The sequence below is a fragment of the Myxocyprinus asiaticus genome, chromosome 32, assembly GCF_019703515.2.
Source record: "Myxocyprinus asiaticus isolate MX2 ecotype Aquarium Trade chromosome 32, UBuf_Myxa_2, whole genome shotgun sequence".
Taxonomy (NCBI): Eukaryota; Metazoa; Chordata; class Actinopteri; order Cypriniformes; family Catostomidae; genus Myxocyprinus; species Myxocyprinus asiaticus.
This window is the reverse complement of record NC_059375.1, coordinates 42,999,659-43,017,023: the sequence shown is the minus strand read 5'-3', so window position 1 is coordinate 43,017,023 and position 17,365 is coordinate 42,999,659. Positions and strand designations below refer to the sequence as shown.

Genomic DNA, 17,365 nt, shown 5'->3' with positions numbered 1-17,365 from the left:
ACTCTCACAATAAAAGAATGTGTATGTATTAATATTTAAGAGAGGAGAGATATCCAGAGGAACGACGCTGAGCCGTATGAAGAAGAAGCTGTCTGTCACGTTATTAAACCAATCAAGTCAGAGTAAACTGGTCAAGGAAAACCTCATTTGATTGGTTACTAGAAGCAGGTAGACCCGCCGTCTCCCTCATGCTTGCAAAACTCTTTTCAGTGAGAAATTCGTGCCAAAATTGTGAGCGCAACAAAGGGAAGACAGAACAGTGTATATCGGATTATTTCTGGAAAACATTTAGGCCTATGCCACAAGCACAAGACATTTACACGTTTGCAATAGTTTATTTACACATACAGACTGATTCTACGTGGTCAATCTGCTTTGCTGTTTATGACACCCTATCTTTGCTTGCATATCGCTGATTGCAGGTTTGCAATGTTTTTTGCCATGTTTAGGTGCAAAAACAATGCCAAAAGTGTAAGCACGAAAAAAAAGGAATCAGAAGAATACAGACCACATTTACTTTGTGTTAATATGAAATTACAGATTCGCAACACACTTATGCAAAGCATTAAAGTATTGCTAATAATTTTTTCCTACACCTGTAACTTGATTTACACCTTTACAAAATGTTCTGTGCGCATGCAAAAAATCGCTTGCAATTTGATTTACGCTTTCACACATCTCACTCTGTGCATGCAAATCATTTATGCACTACCTGTATTCACCAGGGGGCAGTAAGCGAAACTTCAGCTGTATAGGCAACACGTTGCCTATGGAATCAAAAGTTGGAAAAAGTGAATAAAAGTGCACATTTATACACAAATTGGCTATCAACTGCCTCTTTGGCCATCATTTTTTCTTCTTCAGCTCAGCCAGAGACTATTTAGCAGAGACGGGCCACTTCTATTTAAATGAATGGGAGAAATTGGAACGCCCAACGGTCAACGGATGTAGAAGTAAAAGAACCAATCACCTTTTAGATACAGACATCGCCTGTCAATCAACTCGAGAATGCACATGCGCATTAGCTATACAAGCTGTTCAAATTTCGTTTTCAGCGTAATCTGAGGTAAAGCAGCACAATGTATGATACCAGTGTTGTTTGACTTTACTGCTGATTTGAAATATGTCATTTAGCTTGGCAAACAGTTTTTGAGATTTCGGTGTTCCCCTATTCAAGTAGATAGGAGCTGCACTGGCATGACTGGAAATAGCCTCCTGAGAGCGTTCCAGACATGAGCAACAGTGGACTGACTTGCTAGAAAGACTTTGGCTCAGCCGCTTTGAATCCATGTGCACAGGATTGTGGGATTTCATAGGTAGCGAAGGATACATCTATCCTGCCTTCAAAATCAATCAGATGAAGGTATCTCAGTAGACAGGATGTGATGCGAACATTGGTTTCGGACGTGCCTTGATCCTTTCCTACCTCTGTATATAGCCTCCGGAGGCAGCATTTTCCTGGTTTCGGACATAGCCAATATGAGAACATGTTCTTGCATTTGATAGAGCGCAAATCCGAATGCAGGGATCTCAAGATGTGTTTTTCTAAGTTTCATACTACGTTTAACTTGACACAGCGACCTAAAAACGGTACGTTTATGATGCAACGCAACTGAGATGCTCCAAAAGTGTCCGTCTGACGCTTCCTTAGACAAGCCCTTATAATAAATCTCGGACTGATTGACGAATTCAATTGCAAAATGGATTGCTGTGAACTGTAGGCCAATGATAGTCTTATGTTCGATAATATGGAAATAAATAATATATTGGATTCTAAAGCCACTTTTTGTATTGATTTTTTGAATGCTTAACTTGTGTGCTAAATTAATGTAATGCATTTTAATTATCTGTATTATTATTTTTATAATATTTATATTTTATTTATAATTATTTATATTTGACTATATATTATTATTTAATCATTATATATTAAATTATTGTTATTTCTCAGCAAATATTTATATATGCGATTAATTTGACTAATTTATCACTATACCATGTACTTAATTTGATAAAAAAATTGTAATCAATTGACAGCCATAGTTTTAAAATTGTTGCAGGGGGCCTGGGTAGCTCAGCGATTAAAGATGCTGACTAGCACCCCTGGAGTTGTGAGTTTGAATCCAGGGTGCTGAGTGACTCCAGCCAGGTCTCCTTGCTAGGGAGGGTAGAGTCACATGGTGTAACCTCCTCGTGGTCGCTATAATGTGGTTCGCTCTCGGTGGGGCGCGTGGTGAGTTGTGCGTGGATGCCGCAGAGAATAGCGTGAAGCCTCCACACACGCTACGTCTCCACGGTAATGCGCTCAACAAGCCACGTGATAAGATGCACGGATTGACGGTCTCAGACGCGGAGGCAACTGAGATTCGTCCTCCACCACCCGGATTGAGGCGAGTCACTACGCCACCACAAGGACTTAGAGCGCATTGGGAATTGGGCATTCCAAATTGGGGGAAAAAAGGGAGAAAATAATAATAATAATAAAATATTTGCGATTTTCTGCGATTTTATTTTAAGAAATAATATTAAAGATTATTCTGCACTACTTATGGCAACATTTATCTTTATTTCAAGAATTTCAGCTTTTATTGAGACTTAGATTAAATATCAAAATGATTTTGAACTTAATAACTGAAAAAATATAATTCAGAGGAGGTGTATTCAAATAATTATTTTGTGTGAAGGATTTTTTATATATAGTATATAATTTAATAGATCTGGACAAAAAATGAGTGTCACTTCATTGGCCCAGTTGCCTTTTATTATTTACATTTCGCATTGTTTTTTCCCTCTTGTGGGTGACCTCATCAGAACAGACGTGCCACACACCACTTGAGAAGCACTGATCTAGAATAAACAAATCTATGACACTGTGTTTCCACCAGTGTCTTGATGTCTGAATGTGTTTGTTTGTTTTCTCTGTTTAGTCTATCAGTCTGATTGAACGTGGGAATCCGTCGCGGAGTCTTGAGCAGGTGTGTCGCTGGGCAAACACCCAGCAGAGACTCGACCCCGATCACGCTGAGCATCATGACCACGCCATCTTCCTCACCAGGCAAGATTTTGGTCCCGCAGGTATGCAAGGTACTGTGTTTCCCTCGATCGAGGCTGTGCAGAGTAAGTGCTTCTTTCTGCTAACGTTCACCAATGGTTGGCATCAACGTTCCAGTAATGCTGGTCTGGAACAACAGCATCAAACAGATTTAATTCCAGAGCATTTACACTGGGCATTTGATGCCAACCTGTAACAACCAAAAATACTCTTTAAGCCACTTAAAGCATAGGAGAGTTTTTGGCATGCAGAGGAAAACAGAAATGCTGATAGTGTTTATCAGTAGTTGTGCACGGTCAACATTTGTTTATTTTATTAGCTCTGTGAAATTAACCATTTAAATTACACTTATTTTGTTGTAGCATTCGTTGCTGAATTAATTTTGCATGCATGCTATTAAAACCAAGTAGATTAAAATATCTTTAATATGGATGCACCGATATTAAAATGTTTGGCCGATACCGATTTTAACAAAAAGCTATAGACTGATACAACACTGATATTTGGCATGCTTATAAATGTACAAAAGAGGTGCAAAAGATTTTCCACTGTTTTAACAATAAATAATTTCCATTGAACATTGGATCTGTTGAACACATGACAGGCCAACACTTTAAAGAGTGCCACAGTAAAATATAAAAAAAGACTAAATATGATAACATGATTATTGAAATTAAAAAAGGTTATTTTGTACTTCTAAAACATTTTTGCACTTCTGTTTTTGCAGTTCAAAACGCAGCCTTTTAAGGTTTAGTAACGGCACAAGGCCATATTGTGATTTCATTCTTAATTCAACCAATCATGCAGCATTAATAGATGTCATACCGATATCTCAGAAGTCAAAGTCTGCACGCTGGCTACCACCCCTGGAGTTCGAATCCCAGGGCGTGCTGAGTGACTCCAGCCAGGTCTCCTAAGCAACCAAATTGGCCCGGTTGCTAGGGAGGGTAGAGTCACATGGGGTAACCTCCTCGTGGTCACTATAATGTGGTTTGTTCTCGGTGGGGCGCATGGTGAATTGAGCGTGGTTGCCGCGGTGGATGGCGTGAAGCCTCCACACACGCTATGTCTCCGTGGCAATGCACTCAACAAGCCACGTGATAAGATGCGCGGGTTGACTGTCTCAGACGCGGAGGCAACTGGGATTCGTCCTCCGCCACCCGGACTGAGGCGAATCACTACGCGACCACGAGGACTTAGAGCGCATTGGGAATTGGGCATTCCAAATTGGGAGAAAAAGGGGAAAAATCCCCCCCCAAAAAAAGTCAAAAGTCTGCTGGTTTCAAAGTGTTTTGGATGGTTTCCCTCATCATGTAGCCTGTATACTGTAGGTAAGTGCTGTTTTTTTCATATCAGCATTTTCATGATTATTACCAATATGGCGATTGTTTTTTATTTGGTCAATAACTGGCCGATAAATATCGGCAGCCGATACATCGGTGCATCCCTAATCTTTAATTTAGTAACTGGACATTAGTCAGGGTAGATGCCATGTTTAATTTAACTTTCAGTCCCTTCAGTGGGTTATATTGTTGTGTGTTGATCTTTAAGGCGATGAAACACTGAAAATGCGTCTTTTATAAATTCCCAGTGGGTTGTGAAAATTAGACGTGACCCAAAGACCTTAAAGCAGAAGTGTGTAATTCAGAAAATGCTCCCCTGCCTGAGATGACAGCGTTCTCAGTTGGGGCGGGACTATCTGTTACGCTGGCCAATTGTAGACAAGGGGAGTGTTCAGGGAATTCAGCTGGGTAACAAACTTCAGTTTTAAAGCTGATGTACCTTTTTCTGTGTTAAAATACTTTTTTTTTTTTATCCCAGCTTAATATGCAGAGACAGCCAAAGTATGCCAATCATAGGTTTATTTTCTTGAAAACTGTAAACACTGTCTCTGTGGCACTATAAAAATGTATCTGTTAGTTTTGGGTGACCCATCTCAACAGAGACAATAACATTGAATCAACCAATGTCGTGAGTTGGGGGTGGGACTATCTGTTTTTTCGATTAACAGCAAAGAGGGGCCTATTCAGAAAGCCAATATTTATTCGTGCAATTCCTTTTGGTGGCACTAGGTGCACAGAAATGACATGCTACAGCTTTTATTTGCATCAAATAAAAAATGACAACTACCCTGAGTAAGGTCCATTAAAGTTGAAATAACATTAAATTGCTATTTCAATAAAATAAATTAACTTATGATAATCATTCAAACTATTAAAATTTGTTTTCCCTATCTGTCACTCACTCGACATTGTGTCGATGTAGTGACACTAGGGGTCACTCTTGGGAGCCCCAAACACCTCTGATATTTTTTTAAAAGGCCAGTGATAATTGGCGAGTGGAATTTGCATGCCACTTCCCCGGACATACGGGTATAAAAGGAGCTGGTGTGCAACCACTCATTCAGATTTTCTCTTCAGAGCCGAGTGGTTCTATTCATTGAGCTGAATTCATCTGCCGAGTTCATTCACCTCTCTCTGCTGGATTTTACGGCGCATTTCAGCGGCTTCTCCCCCTCTGCATCTGTGGTTTGCAGAGAACGCCCCTGGGTGCTTCAGCAGAACATATTAAAAGAGTATATTCTAATAGAGTATATTTTCTTTCTAAAAGAGCGGCACACACGGAACGTCTTTTTAAAGACGCATCTACGATTGGTCCCTGGGCTCAGGGTGCCACCCACGGCCACGCCCCACACCCGTTCCTTTCTTCCCAGAAGTACATGAGGAGCTGACGAGATCGTGGGAGGCACCTTTTACCTGCAGGCATTCTCTGTCAGCGAATTGTGCCTAGAGTTCGGTCCAGGTTACTCTCACGTGATCCTGAGACCCCGACCGGGCTATGTGCCCAAGGTTCCCATGACCCCTTTTAGGGATCAGGTGGTGAACCTGCAAGTGCTGCCCTAGGAGTAGGCAGACCCAGCCTTGGCATTGCTGTGTCTATTTGGATCGCACGCAGAGCTTTAGAAGCTCAGAGCAGCTCTTTGTTTGCTTTGGTGGACAGCGGAAAGGAAGCGCTGTCTCCAAACAGAGGATCGCCCACTGGGTCATTGACGCCATCATGATGGCATATCAGACTCAGGACGTGCCACCCCCTGCGGGGTTACGAGCCCACTCTACCTGGAGCGTGGCGGCCTCCTGGGCCCTGGCCAGTGGCGCCTCTTTGGCAGACATCTGCAGAGCAGCGGGCTGGGCAGCACCCAACACCTTTGCGAGGTTCTACAATCTCCAGGTTGAGCCGGACTCGTCCCGAGTAGCGGCAGGCACGAGCAGGTAAGTTCCGGGACAACTGGCCAGGTGTCGCTTGCGCATAACGCCTTTCCCCTCCCTTGAGGGGAAGACGTGCGCTCTTGACTCCCAGTAGTGTTCACAGACTGTGATCCCTGGATGACTTTCCTCCTTAGCCCTGTGGCAGATGAGTTTGCGGAGAAACTCGCTGCTGGCTCAGTACATGTGCTAATTAGGCCCTGTACTGAGGTAGGTGCTCTGCATGCGATGGTTCCCCGAAAGCAACCCCATGTGACATTTTCCTCAAAATCGTTTCCCTGTCGGTAAACTGCGTCTTCCTTGGGCAGGGACACCTCTGCCCCCGGTCGCCATGCTTTGTAGAAACTCCTCCCCCTTTGGGTAGGATCTACCATGGGACCTCCCCACATGACATACTTCCGACAAGGCTCGGTAAAGACCATGTGACGTATTTCCACTCAAAACACCCCCCCCCCCCCTTTTTGGGCAGGGTGTGGTCTCCGTGGTGTCTTCCCCTTGGGAGTGACACCCCCCCGACGTAGACACTTAGGGCTCCCAGTCAGTTAACAAATTCCTCTTTTTGGGGAGAAAAGAGAAGGAAAAGAGGCCTCGGCTAGGCTAGCCTGTCCACCTATTCATTGGGCAGTCGACTTGTTCCTGAAGGACTGTTCGACGCTCATAAAGAGCACTGGGGGAGGTTACGTGATGGCCTGGTGCGCTGGCTACGAGGCACACAGCAGTCTGCCCATCACACACCGCCACTTCATGTAACATCGTTCAGTTAGTTGTGGCGTTTTGTATAGGGACCCCTAGTGTCACTACATCGACACAACGTCGAGTGAGTGACAGATAGGGAACATCATGGTTACTTTCGTAACCTCCATTCCCTGATGGAGGGAACGAGACATTGTGTCCCTCTTGCCACAACGCTGAACTACCTGCTGAAATGGCCGGGACCTTATCTCAGCTCCTCAGCACAAAATCTGAATGAGTGGTTGTATACCAGCTCCTTTTATACCCGTATGTTTGGGGGAGTGGCATGCAAATTCCTCTCGCCAATTCTCATTGGCCTTTTAAAAAAAGATCAGAGGTGTTTGGGGCTCCCAAGAGTAACCCCTAGTGTCACTACATCGACACAATGTCTTGTTCCCTCCATCAGGGAACGGAGGTTATGAAAGTAACCATGACGTTTTCCTATGCATACAAAAAAATAAAAATCAAATGAGTAAAAAAAATAAAAATACAAAATTGGTACCCGCTTATGTCATTAATTTGTCCATTTGTTGTTTCATATTTTGTGCCAAAAAGGTGAAAAGTCACATTTAATAAGAGATAATGCAGATGGAGTGTATGACTTTTAACTGGCTAATAGCATGCTGTAGTTAACTAAATTAGAATGATATTTGCTGTTTTCTTGTGGGCCTAAAGATATATATATATATATTCCATTTTAAACCTAACCAGATTCTTTTTGTCAATTGTTTTGCTAAAGTGTGTTCGTGCTGTCTTTCTTTAACCTCATGCAACCCCGCGTACACACACGTGGACGTTGTATTTTGCCTTCGCTATAGGCAACTCACAATTTAAATTAATTTAAACCAACTGATCTCAGTTCAAGAGACTCTGTGCTGTCAGTAAAGCGTTAAACTTTCGTCGCACGGAGTCATGTGACAAAACAACATGATGGCCTATCGCAGAGGAGTTTGTGTTTGGTTGAAACACCAACAAAACTACATCTGGTAAGAAACCTAATTACGTTTTTACATTGAAACCTGTTTGAGTCAAAAGATTAGAGTCTCTAGTTTCATCCGATATGGCATTTTTTAAATTTCATCGATTTATCGCGCAACGGCACACTGTTAAACACAATGACCACGTACGTGGACTATAGGCTCATTTTCATTTTTAAATATCCTATATTTAGAATCAATGGGTTCATCCAAAAGCTGATAAATGTGTCTTTCAGAGGCTTTATATGGAGTTAGGATGAAAATAAGGTGCATTTGAAACTGTTCTGAGACCAGTGCAGACAGACAGCACACTGGAGGTTAAGTCATGCACTAAATAGGGAGCAAGGGAGCATCCTATATCTCTCTATGCAGTTAAGTGCATTCACTCCTAAAATCTGATCAAAAGTTCAGTTTCAGGCTGCAGATGATGTTTGGATCACTCATCATGTTTGACAGACATGTGACAATGATAATCAGTACATAGATTCAGAATTTATAATGTATCATTTTATTTGAACATGATTGACAGTGATTGGATGATGCTGGACATTACTTTGAATCAGAATTAATTATGCTAATTTCTGATGTAATGTCTGTAACGTCATGAATAATCAACACTCCTGGAAACATCATAAACAATATGATGACTTTCTATAGCTTGGAATAATTTAAAATTTCACAACTTAGTCCCACTGTCCACATATGTGTACATCCATTTTTAGGAAAACTATTTGGTCTAAAAAAAAAAGTTTATTAGGTGCTACTAGTTACAGATTAAAAGAGGAATGGTAAATGCACACAGCAGTCACGCTCTGGTCTCAGGAGGTTAAAATAAATGGCACTTTGATATTTGGTTATCTAATGCAATGACAATTAGACATTTTTAAGTGCTAATACTTTTAAAGATAAATTGATTTAATACAGTGAATTAATACTCTGATCATACTGTACACTGCTTTTTACCCAGACCAATCATGCTTGCCCTCAACTTGACTCTCAAACTGAAACGTCTGTATTTTGATGGATGTGTTTTTAGGTTTCATGATCGTTGTGTGATGTTTAAAAGACAATCTTTTATACCTGTTTTCATTTTCACATATCTGCTGTTGCTGTGGTTCTGGCTTGTGTTGTGCTCATAACACTGTAGCAGGGCGTCCTACAGCATTCTAACGGCGACATTTTACCCCTGAGGGCAAACATATCACTCTAGTTCTAAGGTTTAACCCTGATTCAAAGGCCAAATATAGATACAAGGTTACATTAATGTGCATGCACTGAATGCATACGGGAATTTGCCCACAGTTTGGAAGCTAACAGCCTGAAATATGTGTGGCTCTCCAACTGAAATCAAATTTTATCAAGCAGTAACTGGAAGGCATTGATTGTATTTATAATAACAGCAGTAATGATTTGGAATGAAGTGTTTTTGGAAAGGGATCAAGGAAATGGTTTTATAACTACATTATATGGCATTTTCCAGGAATAGGGCTTGAAACTCTTAAACCAATGTCAGTTTTTGTTTCAACAAAGGGTCAGGTGCATAACTTTCAGAAAATGTTGTTTGTCCACCTCAGGAAGTCAAATAAAATAATATACACCGTCGGCCAAAAGTTTGGAATAATGTACAAATTTTGCTGTTTGGAAAGGAAGTTGGTACTTTAATTCACCAAAGTGGCATTCAGCTGATCACAAAGTATAGTCAGGACATTACTGATGTAAACAGCACCATCACTATTTGAAAAAAGTCATTTTTGATCAAATCTAGACAGCAGCCATCACTCCAACACCTTATCCTTGAGTAATCATGATAAATTGATCATTTGGTTCTAGAAAATCACTTGCCATTATATCAAACACAGCTGAAAGGTATTTGGTTCATTAAATGAAGCTTAACATTGTCTTTGTGTTTGTTTTTGAGTCGCCACAGTATGCAATAGACTGACATGTCTTAAGGTCAATATTAGGTCAAAAATGGCAAAAAAGAAACAGCTTTCTCTAGAAACTCATCAGTCAATCATTGTTTTGAGGAATGAAGGCTATACAATGCTTGAAATTGCCCAAAAAACTTTGTCTTCAAAGACAAAGGACAACTGACTCTAACAAGGACAGAAAGAGATGTGGAAGACCAGATGTACAACTAAACAAGAGGATAAGTACATCAGAGTCTCTAGTTTGAGAAATAGACGCCTCACATGTCCTCAGCTGACAGCTTCATTGAATTCTACCCGCTCAACACCAGTTTCATGTACAACAGTAAAGAGAAGACTCAGGGGTGCAGGCCTTATGGGAAGAATTGCAAAGAAAAAGCCACTTTTGAAACAGAAAAACAAAAAGAAAAGGTTAGAGTGGGCAAAGAAACTCAGACATTGGACAACAGATAATTGGAAAAGAGTGTTATGGATCTTAACCCCATTGAGCTTTTGTGGGATCAGCTAGACTGTAAGGTGCGTGAGAAGTGCCCGACAAGACAGACACATCTATGGCAAGTGCTACAGGAAGTGTGGGGTGAAATGTCACCTGAGTATCTGGACAAACTGACAGCTAGAATGACAAGGATCTGCAAAACTGTCATTGCTGCACGTTTTTGATGAGAACTCTTTGAAGTAGTTTAAGTTCAAATTGTAATAGTCATTTTTCACGTTATTCATGTCCTGACTATACACTGTGATCAGCTGAATGCCACTTTGGTGAATAAAAGTACCAATTTCTTTCCATAAGAGCAAAAGCTGTACATTATTCCTAACTTTTTGCTGCCAGTGTATGAGCTGTTCATTATTTTCTATTTGCAATTTTTCAACCCTGTTACCAAAATTACCCTTATTTGTGTGATTTTGCTATTTCATAGCAATAATAACTAACTAATATAACATTACATAAAATAAACAATATTTAATAAAAATGCCAGAATGTGTAACAAGATTAGCAAGTAACAGGGTTGCAGATTTAGCCTAAAATCTCTCAGTAGAGACTAGCAATTTTGGCATTAAGTGTTAGTTTAAATATTGATGAGCTTATATTTTCTGTAATTCAAAAGAATAATATTTGTTTTTGTTTATTATTTTAATAACTTTGGTAACAGGTTTGAATTGCAGAGTTTGATGAATGCTGTCAATGCTACATGAAGTTTAAGGAAAATAAGTAAATTTTTTGTTAGTGTGTAAGTTCAATAAAATGTTATTTGTCCACATCAGGAAGTCAAGCTAAAAATTATGTGTAATTTTCTATTTGTGATTTTTTTCAACCCTGTTACACAAAAGTTGGGATTACATACAGTTTAAAACCATGAGTTGTGTTGTTGTGTTATTTTCTAGCAATAACTATTTACAAATATAAACTTTATATAAAAATTAAAATATTTTAATAGAAATGCCAGAATGTGTAACAGGGTTGCAGATTCAGTCTAATGTCACAGTGGAAGTTAGCTAGTTTGGGATTAAATGTTGTCCTGTACTTCAAAAGATTAATATTTGTTTTGGTTATTTATTTATTTTTTACTTTTCAACCCTGTTACCAAAATTTGGGACTGAATAGAGTTTGATAAGAAATATAATTACAGCAAGCAAATAATATTACTGTACAGAAAAATAATAAAAATGTTAATAAACATGCCAGAGGAGGTAACAGGATTGAAGATTTAGCCAAAAATCTCTCAGTAAAGTCTAGCAGGTTTGAGAATAAATGTTAGTTTAATTGTTGATAAGCTTATGTTTTCTACAATTCAAACAAAATATTATATGAGCTGTTTTAATGTTTTGTTTGTTATTTCAACCCTGTTACCAAATTTGGACTTAATACAGTTTAAAACCCTGATTTATGTGGTTGTGTTATATTCTAGCAATAATAGCAAGCAAATAATATAACTTTTTTAATGCCAGAATAGAATTATTAGTATTCCGTAATTCAAAAGAATAATATTTGTTTTGATCATTTTTATTTCAGTAACTTTGGTAACAGAGTTGAATTGCATAACTTCATGAATGCTATCAACACTTGTAATACCTGAGGACATGCAATTTAATATTGAGAAAATGGAGATCAATTATATGTCTCCTCGACATGCTCACACATTTTTATGTAATGTTCCACTTTTTAATACAGGGAGAAAATAATGCATTAACAGGGTGGAGTGTAAAATGTGGAATACAGCTGAGTTTGATGAGTGCATTGAATATCAATTCAACAGATTGGATTGTTATAATACTGTTGTATTATTGTTATTATTGGAAACAGTTAAAGTAATGTTTCAGGTTCAATACAAGTTAAGCTCAATCGACAGCATTATGTAGCATATTGTTGATCACCATATATATATATATACATGCTTATAGGGTTTACTGCCATTTCGTTGTCAAGCAACGAAGTTTTAATATTGGATATTTAAGATTGGATATTTGTAGAACATCATTTAAACATATATTTCAGCTATACTTTTGAAACAGTATTTTTGTTTATGAACTGGCTCTATTCACTTTAAATGAGGGTTGATTCGAAATTATGCTTAACTTTGAACCCGAAATATTCCTATGAGACCTCTGAGGTGGCACAGGCCAAAATGCTTTAAAATACTAATGGCACCAATTTGCATCCTGTTAGTGAAAAGTGCAAGTTTATGGTTGTTTATGGTGGGCAACATGTTGGAAAAACAGTATTATGCTGTGCTAGCCTAATGAGACAGTATTGTACTATCAGTTTCAATATAATGTCCTATAGTGCCCTGTGATTTCAGCACTATTGTCATAGTCTGTCTCTTGACAACGCAAAGCTCATGTTGGCTTTATTGTTAAGAGCTGCTTTTTCCTGGACGACATTTATCTGTGGACAGATAAACAGCCCGGCTAGCAACAGCTCTTTCTTTCTTACGCAGCCCTGCGCCTGGCTAAATATGTTTTTGACTTTTTGTTTTGGTTATGTAAAAAATCCAATAACCCTCAGCATCCTGTATGGCCTTTGGGCAATGGGATTATCAGTAATGTTAAACATGTGATAAAAGGATGCTGGACCGGCGAGTTATTATTGACGCTTTAACAAAAGGGACTAAAACACCACCGGCTAGCTAAGAGCTTCATAACGCTGCCGAGTAAACCAGCTTAAACCAGCACAATGTAGTTCCCAGCACAGGTGGCTAACGGATCTCACCACCTGGCCAAGCTGGTAAAGCTTGTCTGGTTTGATGGTTTTAGAGGGGTCTTAAGCACTGTTAGCAACTAGACCACCTGAAGACTGGCTTTGCCAGGCTAGGAGACCAGCCAGACCATCTTAAACCAACTTGGGAAGGATGGTAGACAAGCTAAACCATCTCTAAACCATTTAATATCAATAAAACACTTCAGGCTGGTTTCAGCTGTGCTTTTAGCAGGGAAGCTTCTCATATTCTGCATCTTCTGCTTTCACCTGCATGCCAAAGACTGTCCAGCGATGTGATTAGCATGAATATTATATTAAACAGAGCCTAGACTGGCCGTTAACCTCTGGACCAGCCTGGCTAAGCTAAGCTAAGATAGGCTAAGCTAAGCTCTAGCGCTGCACATCTCTTGATCGAGTGTAGTTCTCTGCATGTGTTGTGTTGTGCTTTTTGTTTGTCTGAGAAAACACAATGTCTCGTTAAACGTTTCTGTGTGTGAGGGATTGATTGGTTGAGTTATACGTTTAGCTTTGTGCGCTTGAGGCTAAAATGCTAAATGTAAACTAAGCTGAACACGCAAGCATCTGGCTTCTATTGAAGTTTGTTTCAGAAAATGAATTAATAACCTTAAAAACACGTCTTCAGATACACCTCAGTAGAAACTTCAAGTCTCTATTTTGAAGAATATCACAGTGTTTGGGGAACTTATAACCTCTTTTCCATAACCTAGTAAGCTGCCTCACTCTACTTATATCTAATTTTCTCAATTCTTAAGAAAAACCTGGAGGCAAGTGAATTAAACAGTGCAATATAAAGCATACTTCACACTATTTATGATTGATAGTATGAATGAAGAAAGATCATGTCACGCCCCTGAGCGGAGTCGACTTTCTTAACGCCTCGGAATCGAAGAATCAATTATTTTTGGAATCAACTCCCAGCCCTACTTTTAGGTCAACTACTGTCATGGAAGAGCTTCTGTTTAAAGAGAATCTTGCAAAACAAGTTAGATCTTATTAGTATGTTTATAGCTAGCTATCTGAATAATAAGCTAACACATCCGATTAAATAGCATAGACATTTGAAGGAACTGAGGTTTGTTACTGCCACAGCAGCGCAACAACGCACAATAAGTATGTTCAACTTTAATTCGTTGGTCAAGAATTTGCATCTGTGTTTGCATACTAGCATAAAGTATATTTCTGGTTTTAGAATTTGCCAAAACAAGGTGTCTTAGGCCAGAAACATACTGTACGCAAGTACGCGTATGCAGATGGGTATGCTTGGCCAACGCATTGTTAGTGTGCGGTCTGGTAGGGTCCAAAGGGGGGGTAGCTATTTCGCGAAAAAAGTTTACGTTTAAAACGTTAAAATCTCTGTATATATAAGTCAGGCATATGAGGTATCATTTGAAAGCTTAGAATCTGAACTTTTCAGAGATATCACTTCTGCGTTTATGTTACTTAAAATAACAAAATAAGGCCTCAAATCATTCGCGTTGAAAATTAGCGCCCTCTAGAGGTAATGTGGTAGAAATATTTATATGAAAATAAAAGTCTTTCAAATAGCACCTAAATAGACAAGTCATATATCAAATGAAAGCTCTCATTCTTAGGAGTGTGAATGTATAGTTAATTTTGTTGCCCTAATACCACAGTTTGAAAGATTTTCAAAAGAATCACAAAGTAAAATATGATTTCTGTAAGTCATCAAATTAAAAAAGTCTTATTTATGCACCGATAACTGTTGCTGTAAGTCCAAAATAGCCAAAAACTTAACTTAAACCACATCTGCTTTTACCTTAGGGAGATTTCTGAAAAATTTGCCATTTTTTACTTGTCTGTGATCTTGCTTGTGTGAATAATCTAATGTTATATCTTAGATTTCCAGAACAAAATATGCCATCCAGAAGGAAAAGCATGCTAAACAAATCAAACAAAAGAGAAGTTATGATAAAAGGGGAGGATCTCAGCTTTCTAATGACACCTAGATTGAGCTTGTAGTCCACTCAGAGGCCGAGATATTCAATGAAACATTGAGGGTGTTGCTTGAACTGAAAATTAGACTGAATGTCTATGGACGGGCACATCTGTGAGGGCTAAAATGTGTTAGAACGCCACCTACATTTCAGATCTGTATATTGTGATGGAATGGATAGAGAGAAAAAAATCTTTTTTCTAGTGCTTTCTGCCATCTAGTGGAATAAAATGAGACTTTTCAAAGTGAGGTAGAGTGAACAGAACCAGAATGACATGTTTACAAAGTTAGGACAACAACAAAAAAGTTGTTTATTTTAATATTCTAAACACATACAATATTATTTATAAATAATAGGAGTCTTTTTTTATTATTTGGGCAGTTCTTTGAAAAATGTGACCAATTTTTGCAATTAGTCCACAGTATGTGTGAATGGTGAGCTTTTAAATTTGAGTGTGAAAAATTGTGGGCGGCAACTCAAATATGCACCAGAGTTTAAGGGTTTAACGTGTGTTCCTGCATTACTGTGGCATCTGTGCCATTAAACCGGATGTGTTATTATTCATTTGAGTTGCTATAAATATACTGACTTACACTTACTTGCTCATTAATGTTCTCTTCAAACTGTTGCTCCGCCATGACAGTAGTTGACTAGAAAGAAGTGGACAGTTCACACTAGTATCCACTAGATACCCTTGTGGCAATGTTAAGAATGCAACGCGTACTTGCGTTTTATTATGAATTGCGGTATGACAGGTTTGGGAATGTAACAAACAGCCTTTGTGTCGGGAGCACATGATGCCTTAAAATGCTATCTAGGTAAGCAGCTCACTACGTGTTGGAAAAGAGCTGTAGTCATATTTCTTGCCCAGGATAACAAGAAAAACAGAGAAATGAGTTCATTCTTTAAATTGAAGGCAGGCCATTGCCAACAGAACAGTAAAGTCTTGTGTCAAAACATTGAAGAAGGACCATGTGGTTTTTGAGTTCTGGGTTCAATTCATGTCTGCTTTGATCAGAAAAGCTTCATCCGTTTTATTTGATGGTGACCCACCAACTCTTAGCGCAGAAAGGAATCTTAGGATCTTTAGACTTCCCTTCCAAATGAAACTCACCTGGCTCTGATCTGATGTCTAGAATGTCCGGCATTCTTGTTCATCATCGTTTCCCTTTGATCTCTGTTGCCCAGGTTACGCCCCGGTAACAGGCATGTGTCACCCGCTGCGCAGCTGCACGCTCAACCATGAAGACGGCTTCTCCTCCGCGTTTGTGGTGGCGCACGAGACCGGACACGTGTAGGTTTATGCTACTACTTTTTATGATTTCCAAAGTCAACATATTTCATATTTATTTGCTACTATGAAGGTGCTAACAACTATTAAGATTTGATAGATTGTAGTAAAAAAATGCATAACTTTACAACTGTACTTTATACTAAGATTTGTAGTGAACATACATTACCTGTATTAGCTGTAGTATGTACTTTGTTTATGGCTGTGGTGAAGTACTAGCTTACTACCTACTGAATACTGTGCAGTATACACAATTTTTTAAACATGTGAATCGGTACGGAGTTTGCAACGATAAACGCTTCAAACAGTAGTATGCTATTGTCACATGACCTCATTTTTTTGCTTGTTTAATTAAGTGAACAGCGTCCAGTTATCTTGGAAATACGTAAATGTGATTCATTTGCATTTGGGTCATTCTGCGAAATTGGTGCCTTTTGTGTCCCTCATTAAGAGAATATTCCAGGTTCAATACAAGTTAAGCTCAATCGACAGTATTTGTGGCATAATATTGATTACCACAAAAATGTATTATGCCACAAATGCTGTCGATTGAGCTTAACGTGTATTGAACCTGGAATATTCTTTTAACATATGTCTAAACAATGAATATCTGATGCCAACTTTTGCAACGTGTTATTTAAGGCAATTTTCCATTATCCAGTAAATCTGAGTGACTCCAGCCAGGTCTCCTAAGCAACCAAATTGGCCCGGTTGCTAGGGAGGGTAGAGTCACATGGGGTAACCTCCTCGTGGTCGCTATAATGTGGTTCTCGCTCTCAATGGGGCACGTGGTGAGTTGTGCGTGGATGCCGTGGAGAATAGCGTGAAGCCTCCACACGTGCTACATCTCCGTGGTAACGCGCTCAACAAGCCACGTGATAAGATTAGCGGATTGACGGTCTCAGACGCGGAGGCAACTGAGAACCCAGATTGAGGCGAGTCACTACGCC

At 39.3% G+C, this 17,365-nt stretch overlaps 1 protein-coding gene across 3 annotated transcripts in view; it reads left to right on the top strand.

Moving 5' to 3' along the window:
• LOC127423504 (A disintegrin and metalloproteinase with thrombospondin motifs 14-like) overlaps positions 1 to 17,365 on the top strand; it is a 97,145-nt gene that overhangs the window by 56,962 nt on the left and 22,818 nt on the right. For 2 of the 3 annotated variants that reach the window (XM_051667870.1, XM_051667869.1), the window contains exons 6-7: positions 2,928 to 3,084; positions 16,313 to 16,418. In XM_051667870.1, the coding sequence (XP_051523830.1) occupies positions 2,928 to 3,084; positions 16,313 to 16,418 (263 nt within the window). The remainder of the gene's footprint in view (positions 1 to 2,927; positions 3,085 to 16,312; positions 16,419 to 17,365) is intronic. The other variant, XM_051667871.1, reaches the window with a different exon arrangement.